Genomic DNA, 12290 nt, shown 5'->3' with positions numbered 1-12290 from the left:
TACACATATATATATATATATATATATATATATATATATATACATACATATAGATAGATAGATAGATAGATACAAAGTGTCGTTGGAGATTATGATTGAAACGGTACATAGATATTCAATGAACATAATATTCGTCAGGTGCAACACGTTGAAAGGACTCGTACCTTGCGCACGAGTAATAGTTTATCGATTGACACGCTCCTAGCTTTTTCTTTTTTATTTTTTTTTTGTTATTATCTTACGAAGCCCTATGAAAAATAGCTGAAAGAAAGGTGGCGAGGAATCACTTTGCATAGACACGACGATCGATAACGAGTTTAAAAACTGGTATGACCCACTTTTCCTTTGGTTCTTGCAAATGATCCCTTCGGGTTCGAATACGCCCACGGGACAACGTCGTTGTCTGTGAATCGAGAAGAAGTTTTCTAAAGCTAGGGAGTCCTTTAGGATAGCGAACCATTTTATACGCTCGACTTACTTGACCGCGCGTGTTTCTAACGACTGTGTGTGTGTGTACCTGTATGCGTATGTGTGTTTGTTAGAAACGGAGAAAGAGAGAGAGAGAGAGAGAGAGAGAGAGAGAGAGAGAGAGAGAGAGAGAGAGAGAGAGAGAGAGAAAGAGATACAAACAGATAGAAAGAGAGAAAGAGAGAAAGAGAGAGAGAGAGAGAGAGAGAGAGAGAGAGAAAGGAAAGATAGTACTCTGCTTGTAAAAACGTTAGGTGAGTGCACAAAAAAAAAGAAAAGAAAAAAAAAATAGTAGAAGAAGAAGAAGAAGAAGAAGAAAAAACACACAAAAGGAAGCTCGAGTTTAAGTGCAGCAAATTCGTGCTCTAGCGTTAATTATCTAGCAGTTGAATCCTTTTCGATTACCTTCGGTATTTAACCTTTTAGAACGGTAAATTGATTTCGTTTCTTATTATTTTCAAGAGTTTAAAGCTCCAAAGTACACACTCATTCTCTCACTCTCTCTCTCTCTCTCTCTCTCTCTCTCTCTCTCTCTCTCTCTCTCTCTCTCTCTCTCTCTCTCTCTCTCTCTCTCTCTTTCTCTTTCTCCGCCTGTACCATTGGTATATTTAACGATAGACAAATCTCGGATTTTTAATTAAAAATTCGAGTATGGATGATCTTACGAAAGAGAGAAAAAGAAATGAGAAAGAGAAAAAAAATCGCAAGAGCGATCGACTTCGACCCTTTGTTAGAAAAAAAAAAAAGGAAAAGAAAAGAAAAGAAAAGGGTAGATTTTTGCAAGACTCGTTATTAAGAAGATTTCTTCCCTTCCTTCTTTTATATCCGTGGAAATCGTAAGCTGATCCAAACGAGAAAAAGATTACAATTAGATCTTTTTTTAGCGTTTTCATGCTCGTCACAAGTTTTACGTCCGGTGAAACGCGCAAGTTGTACGATCTTATTACTTCTGAAGGATGAACAGGATCTCGTAGAAAAGGAAGGAAGGAAGGAAGGAAGGAAGGAAGGAAGGAAGGAAGGAAGGAAAGGAAAGGAATGGAATGGAATGGAATGGAATGGTTGGCTCCTCCTTGCCCGAAGTAGAAACGGGGATTTTCGAGCGGTCGGAAACGAATTTCTGCTTCGTCATCCAGCAAGAAGACCAGCAGAGTTCGAGTGTTGCCGACTGTTACGCAATTGCTTCGGTCTCTGTCTGAACGAACGATAATTATATTTCTTAGGGAGGGAGGAACAAAAAGAAAAAGAAAACAAAAAAAAAAAAAAAAAAAAGAAAAAAGATAAATAGTTAAGGTTATATCCAACGGATCTTATCGAAAGATACGAAATAAAATTTAAACGTCTACCCTTAAACGATACCAAACGATGTATTCGATGATATCGATTGTTTTAACTTTATAAATATCGTTAGTTTCGACATGCTTTCGATCGAAGTATATTTCTTTTTCTCCATGCCTATTTTATCCATGTATCTTCTCTTTCTCTTCTCCTCCTTCTCCTCCTTCACCAACGTGCTCATTGCACGGATATACCGAGTTGATCTCGTCTACTGTAATTGGCATAGCAATCGAAAATAATTGAACTTTCGGAATCGTTTTTTCACGAAAATTGAGATGGAATGAGGAGAAATGGTAGAGAAGATATAATGGATCGTGTAAAGGCAAGTATCGGTCCCTTCGTTCGTTCGTTATCGGACGCGCGTGTGATTAAAAAGAGAAAACGTAGAAAGAAAAATAGAAAGAAAGAAAGAAAGAAAGAAAGAAAGAAAGAAAGAAAGAAAAAGGACGACGATCACGAGATCGCGATCACGACCGACTAAATTCGAAATTCGATTCTCTTCGTTCTTTTCGTGAAATTATTAGAGGTTGACGATCGTCTAGAATAACCCAAGTAAATTCTATTATAAACTTTTCGCACGGTTTATAATCTAGTACCACGTTTATCTATCCGCGTGGAATAATCCGCGCGTTATTTGTACGTTTTAACGCCGTCAGCGGAATCGTCCTGCTTCTCCTCTTCTTGTTCTTCTTCTTCTTCTATTCTATTCCTCTAACAACTCCCAAAGCAGCTTTCTCTCTTCTATTCTACGTTCATTCGTTTACAGTAAATAGATTTTACGTAACACGATGCTTTTCAAGCATCTCATCGAGAGTCCAGCAACATACTCCACATACAAGTTCTCGTTTTCGTTTAAATCGAGACACAAAATACACACTATGTAATATATTTCATCTCGCTAAATGTATTATCAAGGAATAAAGAGAAAAATGATGTAATTCACGTTTAGAGGATTACGTTATCAAGTAAGTAAATTGTACGTCCAAGGGTAAAGGTGAAACGTTAATGAAAAATAATCACGTTGGACACGATAACACGAGAGAATTTATATTTCGCTTATGCAAATATAATACTTATTATCTTACAAGTGACTTTACTAAGGGAGATATTAATACATACGTACACTACGATAAATATATTTCATTAAAAGAGGATTCAACGAACCTGAATATTTCTATTAGGAGATGGATCAATGATCGATGTGTACGCTTCGACGTCGAACTAAAGACTAACCACCAAGATGACCTAAAAGTTCTCGGAATTTATATAAGTCGGAGATAACTTTGTGTTGTTTAGAAACAGAGCACAGAAGGTAAACATTAGGTTAATACCATCCGTAAAGAGAAAAAGTTTACATTGTTTTTTTTTTGTCCGATAGTCGGATGGTTCTTGACGAGTTTACGTTGTGTTTACTTTGTGTTTACGTTCCGTTTACGTTTTCATTTAACGTCGAACTTTCGATAAGAAGATTTTCATCTTCGTTTTTAGATTAAAAGAAAAGAAAGGAAAAAGAGGAAAAAAGAATAACAACATCAACGTGCTCGGTGAACCGTGTAATTCCTTTAAATCTTTACGTCCTTACTCGACATGTAAGAAAACACGTGTCAGCTGCTTGTTATTTCTATTTTTATTTCTTTTTTTCTTTTTTTTTTTTTTTTTTCATTGCTTCGTCGAAATACAACACATATCTAAAAACGACCGACGTTACAGGCGAAATATTTAAAATTATTTTCCAAATGAGATCTCAACGAAATTTGTAATTTGCAATTCTGCAAAAAGAAAAAAGAAAATTTTCCTCCCCCTCTGCCCGGGTCCCATATCAAATAAAAATCATATTATGGTTACAATTATCTTTCGAGATGTTATAACTCTTTAGTTGAAAATATTCCTCAGTTCATAGTAACCAACGATATACAATATAAAACTGGAAATGTTCAGAAACGGAATTTAGGGACCTTAAAACGTTCCGCACGCGGTCTCCGCAACGAGAAACGCCGCGCGTTTCAATGGCAAGGAGAAACGATGCGTGAAGTTTATACAAGCACTGAGCTTTTATTAAAAAAGTTTGCTCTTTCGATAGTTCCCCTTTCTGTCTATCTCTCCTTTTCTCTCTCTCTCTCTCTCTCTCTCTCTCTCTCTCTCTCTCTCATTCTCTTCCTCTCTCCTTCTCTCTTTCTCTAACTTTTTCTTTATGATACGCGACAACTAAATGTACGAGGACGAGGAATTATGTTTAATTTCGATTGGCAAATAAACTTAATATTTACGTCTGCTTAACTATTTCACTGAATTAAACTACTTTGCCAAATTAGCGCGATAACCTTCGTTGAATACTTTATTTCCAGCTGCGTGAATCTCCTCGAAACCAAATTTTTCCATTGCGGTTTTGCATCGATCGTACCAAGCAGTCAAATTATCGTAACGACCAATATCGAAATCAAAATTCTATGACAAACAATATTGATAAGATAAACGAGTAAAATCACATTTCGCAAATTGTATGTATGTGCGTACGCGCGTGTGATATGACATAGATAAAAATAATCTATGAAATAATCGTACAAACGATTAACGAAGAATTTGATAGAAAACGAAGAAAGTATTGATTATAACAAACCTGTAAGAAAACGATACTCGTCGATATGCTAAAATCGGCAATGGTTAAATTTTCTCCGGCAACGAAATCATTGCCATCTAAATATGTATTTAATATCTCGCAAGATCTTTCCACTTTTTGCAAAATGTTCTCATCGATCGTATCCGTTATCCCCAAGAATATAGGAGACTAAAATGAAACAATTTAGATTACTCTCGAAATTGGATTACGAATAAAAAAAAAAAAAAAAAAATAAAGGAGCAAAAAGAACATGCACGAAACTTACATAACATTTGATAACGTTCTCGTACAATGTACCGATATCAAAGTATAACCTCTGATCTACGATACCACGTTTTTTAGGATCCTTCGGATAAAGCGTATCGTCTTTGGCATATTTTTCAACAAGATATTGCATTATTACTCGACTAAAGTTTATCAATGATTGGTTAATAACGTATTGAATAATTTTCATTTGTAATATATAACGTACACTTGCCTTTCCCATAAAACGATATTATTGTCGTCGATAGTCGGTATAGTATGCTGCGGATTTATCTGAAAAGGATTTATTATTTCCGATGAAATCCAAGAGATTTTTTTTTCTTTCTCTCTCTCTCTCTCTCTCTCTTTATTTTTTTCTCTCGAAAAGAATAAAAAGAGAAAATTTATTACATCGAACGAGAATGGAACCTTTAAAAATTCTGCCTTCATTTGTTCACCCTTCATTGGATTGATCGATATCAAGTTGAAGTGCACACCTATCGCTTTGCCGAGCAATAAAATCATTCGGCAAGGTGGACTCAGAGGAAAGTAATAAAAATCAATTGGCATCTTGCCGTTTCACTAGAAAAAGAATCCCTTTTCCTTCTTTCTTCCTCGTTTCACACTATTCTCGTTCTTTAACTTATACCGAAACGTTTTTCACTTTCCCCATTGGCCACCGTGAGCAAACGAGATTTTTATACTTCAGGTGTTAACTTAAGACAAACTTTTGAATCTGGAAAAAGGTAAGAAATGGAAACCGCATACGAATTCTTGTCGCGTTTGTACCTTGTGATCCGAGTTTCAACTGAACGAGTTGTCGAGCTCAGGAAGACAAAAGTCGATGGAATTTTATACACCGGAAGGTTTCCAGGACTTTTTCTATCTGAAATGAAGTCTTCAGAAGATTTCTACACTCGGATGGAAATCTTTATTCCCAGAAGGAGAAATAATTTAACTGACCGGAAAGAAAAAAAAAATATATATATATATATATAGATAAAACAGATAGATTTGTTGCGAAAAGAATACGATACTACTTATCGATTTCCGTATAGATTAATGAATTCATTGATCATCGTCAGATCATTATCCATTGCTCGTCCTCTTCCCCTACCTTGATTTCCTACTCGTGTTCTAACTCGATTGATCGATTGATCGTATCACTGATACTCGAAATACGACGTAGATGCCTCTTCAATTAATCGATTTATTATCGACACGAAGGGACGCGTCAAAGTATCATCGAGCGATACCTCTGATACTGGAGGAGGTTTAATTCAAGGGTGAGAGAACACGTGTACGATTCGACGCACGACGAACTAAGAATGATCGAAAGTTATGTAGCTTAGGTTCATAGAATAGTTTCTTATAGATGGGACGTTTCCATGACGTGATAATACCAAACAACGAAACAAAGACCTTGATATTATTTTTTTTTTTTTTCTTTCTTTACCTCCTTTACTCATTTCATTACTATATAATACGATCTCTAAACGTTCTTTTACTTATACTTTTTAAAGAAAGAATATCTTCGTTCCTCTTTTCCTTTTTTTTTCTGTGTTTCTTTTTCTTTTTTTTTTTTTTCTTTTTTTTTTTCAGAACGTTACATCAAGCAAACAGCTGACCTTTCATACAGGATTTGCTCTAGTCAAAGGGTCGCGTTATGCTAATCATCTAAAAATTACATTTGACCCTGTTCAAAGTCTCCAACGTCAGCTGATAGTCCCTTCAAAGAAGAACTCCGTGTATTTTTGTTATTTCGGTGAATATCGCATACATAATTTCGACGCAGCACTTTACGCGGTAACGGCGAGACGCGCAAATTATTCAAATGAAAACCTTTTGCGGTAGTCGAATGAAACGAAGACGTTAATTTCATGGGGCGTATTCGCACAATAATAAAGGTTCGTCGGGGAATGTTAATGCAACGGGAAATATAACCGAAGCAACGATATTATATTCGAATAACAATCAGTCAAAATCGATATGAAAATTGTATGAGAGTGAAGGAAAAAAATAAAAAAAAAAAAAAAAAAGAAATAAATAAAAAACAAAAACAAGAAAAAATAAAAAGAATGATGAAGGACGAAATGAAAAAAAAAAAAAAGCCACGAAAAATGAAAAGAAAAAAAGAAAAGAAAAGAAAAGAAATGCACGAAAGGAAAGTAAGCCGAGAATTTTCGAGACAACGCGAATAATAAACGCTCTTACAAGGGTGCTTTTAAAGAGTTGTGATATTCGAGCAGCTCTAGCTAGCTAGCTAGCTAGCTCGTTCACTTTTATTTGCAGCTTTCCATTTATCTCAATAAATTTCTTTCGTTATTGTCGCCACCTGGGAGACCTGGACGCGATCTCATTTCCAGCAACAATTATATGTGAATTATTACGGCAATATAATTGTGATTCACAGCGAAGCACGTCACGGCAGCCGCTTTAAAATGACCCGGGGCTAAGCGCACGAGAGACTAGGATCGTCGACGAAAAATTTTCATGAAGCCGTTTTACGCGTTCCAAGTTCTCTTTTTTCCCTTCCCCTCCCCTTTTTATTTTATTTCATTCTATTTCATTTAATCGATGTTAAAACGAAAACGTTACTCTAACCGGTAGTAGTAGTAGTAGTAGTAGTAGTAGTAGTAGTAAGAGTAGTTTTACACAAGTTATCGCGAAGGAAGAGATTAAAATATTACCCAGAAACGTACGTTTCTGTCTAGTCAACTTTTTTATTTTTTATTTTTTTTTTTGTATCGCCATTAAACACCACACGCGATATCAAGCTGGAGAAATATTTTTGTTAGAAGAAGAGTAGAAAAGAAAAGAAAAAAAAAAAAAAAAAAAAAAGAAAAAGAGAAAGTAGGGAAAAAAACAAATGTCACCCTAACGAACCACTTTGGAAAATTAGTTGGGACCGAAAAAGAAACGTATGATCGAGCTTAATTCGATTATTTAGCAAATGCACGCCTGGGATTCCACGAACGAGAGCTTCAACTCGAAAAGTTTTAAACTAAGCGGCTAATAGCGGTCGTTTATCAACCGACGTTAATTGGAATGCACCGTTAAGCGAGCATGACGGTGTGTGTCCCTGGTGTACAAACGCTTTCGTCGCGAACAGCGCCACGAGCAAACGCGATTTGCATTCTCGCGATCGAGATCAAGCGAAGCAAGAAACGGAAAGCTTTCATCCATCGTGCACGTAAATCTAACGAAGGAAAAGTAAGAGAAACTTCGATTCTTTTTATTCGACAAAGAAATTTTTATTTTTTTTTTCCACTCTCTCTCTCTCTCTCTCTCTCTCTCTTTCTTTCTTTTCTTTCCTTTTTTTACCTTCTCCCTTTTTTTTCTCTCCTCTCCCTACCCCAAACGTTACTTCACGTCGGCAATTCAGATCTCGACAGAATTCCGACGGTGATTTATGTCTTCGAGATCACGATGGGATCTTTCACGTGAAAACGTATAAAACGGGGACGAAGAAATTACGATTGAAAATTTATAACTCAAACGCGTATAGAGATCCTCGTGAAGAGAAGAAAGGAAAAGAAAATAAAAGAGAAGAAAAGGATGTAAAAAAGAAGGGGAGAGAAGAGAAGAGAAGAGAAGAAAAGAAAAATAGAAAAAATAGTAAGGGACAAAAAGAGAATATAGAAAAATAGAAAAACATCGTTGTTTCTTTACCAACGATGGATAAAACAGAACGACGACACCGGTTGGTCATCGATCGGTGTCAGGTGCTTCCCTTTCGTTGGGGAAATATCGCAGCAAGCGCCGGGCGTGTCTCCCTAGCACGACACTATCGATTAGTCCACCCGGATCCAGTAGGATGGAAACTGAAAGAGACGAACGGTTCTTTTGAAATCGTCAAATAAATCACATTAACGTTGTTTCGCGGAAAGGATCGACCTATTCGATAGCGTAACTTTAAAGAAGAAAGATGACTTATATCTGTTCTTTGAAAAATTTTCGATCGATTCGTTTTACGAACATTCGTAACACGAACAAGGCTTGAAATTGAATGTCGTTTCAATGAACATCGTTCTCGAACGAATTGCGTGTAATCAAGAAGAATATGGTTTTTGTTTGAAAGCGCGAGTATTAATATCTCTAATCCTTTTCCACGATTCGATTAACTAAGTTCATTGACTTGATATAAGCCTTTAGTTACAATAATTATTGATCGTCAGTAACTATCGATTGCGTACGTTTTAAATTATTTCCGACTGCAGTGGTCACCATCGGTCATTACTATACCGAATCTATGTCCGATGTTCTATGGATATGACTTTATAAAAAATCTATGCGTGAGTGTACGTATCGAAGCTATAAATAGCTTCCCGATATATTTCCGCGATATCATTGACACGAAGAAATCATTCGTGTGTTATGATCGGCCACTGCGAATTCGCGAAAGTTATATTTCGTATAATTCCTCTTTTTTCCCTCGTTTTTTTCTTTTTTCATTTCCTTTGCGTTGTTTTTTTTGTTGTTGTTTTTTTTTTGTTTTTTTTAACGCAATAACGATGAAGAGGAGAGAATAAAAATCAAAAAAAAAAAAAAAAAAAGAGAAAAAAAAATAAAAAAAGAATATATATATATATATATATATATATATATATATAAAAAGAAGGAACAGCCGGCTTTGAATTAAAGTTTCGTAGATATTATTAGCAAATTAAATTTAATTTTGAAAACAAACGTTGCCCGCATAAGAAATCGATATATGGGTAGGTGCACAAATGTTTCTCGATATGCGAGTTCATTCGCGCATGCTGTGTGCTCAAATCTCTTCCGTATTCAAGCTTACCCAGAATTCGTATTCCATGCTTACATACGTGTGGGATACAATATTTACCTGCGGACGGCTTCTCGCAATATTTACTTAATCAAACCAAATTCTTTTCCTTCTCTGCGAACGTTCCCGTTCAGGTTGAAGTAAAGGCGAACGGTGCCGATTGGTCGGTGTGCGTTTATATCGTATTTGCTTAAATTAGGATAGTTAGATAAGGAATAATTGATTAATACACGGGGAGACTGTCTCCAGATATTTAATAATTACAATTTCACCAGAGATTTAAAAACCGATCCACCATTGAGAGAATTAAACGATCGTCTTTAATGAAATATATAAGTGTATGTTGAACAATGTAATCGTAATGAGAAAATCGATGCAATTAACGTAGTAGAGAAATTTTGGAAATATTTCGATGAACGAAGAAGCGTCCATACGAATTCATCGATTTAAGAAAGAAAGAAAGAGAGAAAGAAAGAAAGAAAGTGGGTCACTAGGAATTAATGAAATATGTAGATTACGCTTGATATTTCTATCGGGACGATAAAATAAGAAGGAGAAAGATGAAGATGAAAAGACAGTAACGGATTTCTTTTCTCGGCTTAACGCTTGGAAAATTATTGGCATCTACGTCGCGATTATGGAAAGCGTGAAGAACTAGACTGGTATGGGTGAAAGGGTGAGGAGACAGATTTATATGCCTTTCTCTCTTTTTCTCGATTCGCATCGTATTTGGAACGACGAGGACGCTTTTTGAGTCTGAAAAAGAGTCGGGGAGAAGAAGGTATGGTCAATGAAGTCAAAGATGTCATGGTAACAGTGGCAAAGGGGGCGTTAGAATATTTTCTTTTCTAGAAAAGCGTAAAAGAAGAGAGAGAGAGAGAGAGAGAGAGAGAGAGGAAGAGAGGGAGTGAGAGTGGAGAAGATCAAAGCTTCCGTCGTCGTCGTCGTCGTCGTCGTAGTCGTCGTAGTCGTCGTCGTTGTCGTCGACGGTGAGAAAGAAGAAGAAGAAGAAAAAGAAAAAGAAGAAGAAGAAGACGAAGAAGAAGGAAGAAGGAAAGAAGGAGGAAGAGGAGGTGGAAATGGAGGAGGAGAAAGGAGAAAACGCTCGTAGATCTAGGGAATGGAATCGAGAGAAAGACCGGGACGAGCTGATCTCTCGCCTCTTCTATACATCTCTAACGTGCAACTCCCAATTCCACTCTCTTCCTCTTTCTCTCTCTCTCTCTCTCTCTCTCTCTCTCTTTCTCATTCTCGCTCTCCCTCCCTTCTCTACTAACCCCTTCCAGAAGCTCACGTTGTCACTGGAGAAGTAGCAAAGACGTTACGAGTTCCAACGAGTTCCGAGCAAGTTAGAAACATCTTCGAGGTACGCGTTAGTCTCCGTCAGCTTTCGCGAGTTGCCACCGTGGGGATTGCTTGTAACGAAGCATGCTCGTTATACCTCCTAGCACACACACACCTTACCCCTTCCCCAGACCTGCTCGTCTTCCTTCTTCTTCTTTCCCTCCCTTGTTTCTAACAGCATGTAAGCGACGAAGGTGAAGGAAACGAGCTTTGAGGAGTAACAACGTTTTGTCGTAACTTAGTACCAGCTTGAATCAGCGCGATAAACGTCGAATCGAGTACTTCTATCTTCTTCCTAACAGCTATTCTACTCCTCACGCATATAGAATGAGAATGTTGTTAGGTTACCTACATACAATGTAACTTAGTCACCCTTACCTTATCCCATTTCTCGATCGTTCTAGTTCGACTGGAATCGAGAGAACTTCGAAACCTTTTGAAAGTTATTCCACGCTGTACCCAACCGAGAATATATATATATATATATATATGTATGTGTATGTGTATATATATATATATCGTTATAAGAACTACTCGTATGGGGCATCCTAGAAAAAGACTGTCGAAGACTCAAACTTGCTGAATTATAACGAAATTTCTCTCTCTCTCTCTCTCTCTCTCTCTCTCTCTCTCTCTCTCTCTCTATTTCTCTTTGCCTCCTGCAGAAACTAAACAAAACTTTCTACAAAGTCTTAGCTTACTCCAAGTGTTCCGATAATTCTCAACGAGATACCTCGAATTTACTTGGCTGTTCAATATCCGTTTGCTCGGCCACTTGATTATTTTCAACGAGGTTTCTTTCCCTCTCCATCCAAAAAAAAAAAAAGAGATCAAGAAAATGAAAAAGAAAATAGAAAAAAAAAGATCAGAGAAAGAGAAAGAAAGAAGGAAAGGAAAAGAAAAGATTTCAGAACTATTTAAAGAATTCTAGGGAGACGATAATGGACGAGTATCGATACACGTTGAAAATGTAACCTGGTGAACTAGCTTCAAGAGGAATAGCAACTGAAGAGGATTCAAGTGGGCTAAAGGTATTGGTTCCTTCTATCTAGGATGACCGTACAGCTTGCAGTTACTGATCGCTACTAAATCATCGAGTTCATACCTAATGCTTGCACTCACTCTTAAGCACCGAGGGAACGACATATTCTGGAAATTAGATAGGCTAAAATATACATATCTATATACATATATATATATATATATATATACATACGTATATATACATATATATAAATATACAGAGAGAGATATTAATTTTGACTAACGGTTTGCTAACGCTTCCATTTTCTCGTCGTGCAGGAACGAACGCACATCGGCGATTCGCGTTAACGGAAGAGCCATGTAGAAGCGAAACGGTCTGGCTCGAGTGTTGCAACTAGAGAAGGAGGGTGAAGGGAGAAAGGGTATGCTCGAAAATGCGGCCGCGAGATGCGGACGATTTTGTGCAGGCTTGTCTGTAACGGTGGGTATGACGCGCGATGAACCAAAAGCACA

The 12290-nt window shown here is 36.9% G+C and overlaps 1 protein-coding gene across 1 annotated transcript; it reads right to left on the bottom strand.

Annotated features, from left to right (window-relative positions):
• Positions 1 to 3985: 3985 nt before the first annotated feature.
• Positions 3986 to 6238, bottom strand: LOC122633841 (glutathione S-transferase D5-like). The gene is made up of 6 exons (XM_043822255.1): positions 5781 to 6238; positions 5093 to 5621; positions 4899 to 4957; positions 4686 to 4827; positions 4421 to 4588; positions 3986 to 4248 (listed from the first exon to the last, which is right to left on the bottom strand). The coding sequence occupies exons 2-6, from the start codon at positions 5231 to 5233 to the stop codon at positions 4099 to 4101; spliced, it is 660 nt and encodes a 219-aa protein (XP_043678190.1). The 5' UTR covers positions 5234 to 5621; positions 5781 to 6238; the 3' UTR covers positions 3986 to 4098.
• Positions 6239 to 12290: the final 6052 nt, after the last annotated feature.

This window comes from Vespula pensylvanica, chromosome 13 (assembly GCF_014466175.1).
Source record: "Vespula pensylvanica isolate Volc-1 chromosome 13, ASM1446617v1, whole genome shotgun sequence".
Classification (NCBI taxonomy): Eukaryota; Metazoa; Arthropoda; class Insecta; order Hymenoptera; family Vespidae; genus Vespula; species Vespula pensylvanica.
The sequence above is the reverse complement of the archived record's forward strand: the minus strand, read 5'-3'. Positions and strand labels throughout refer to the sequence as shown.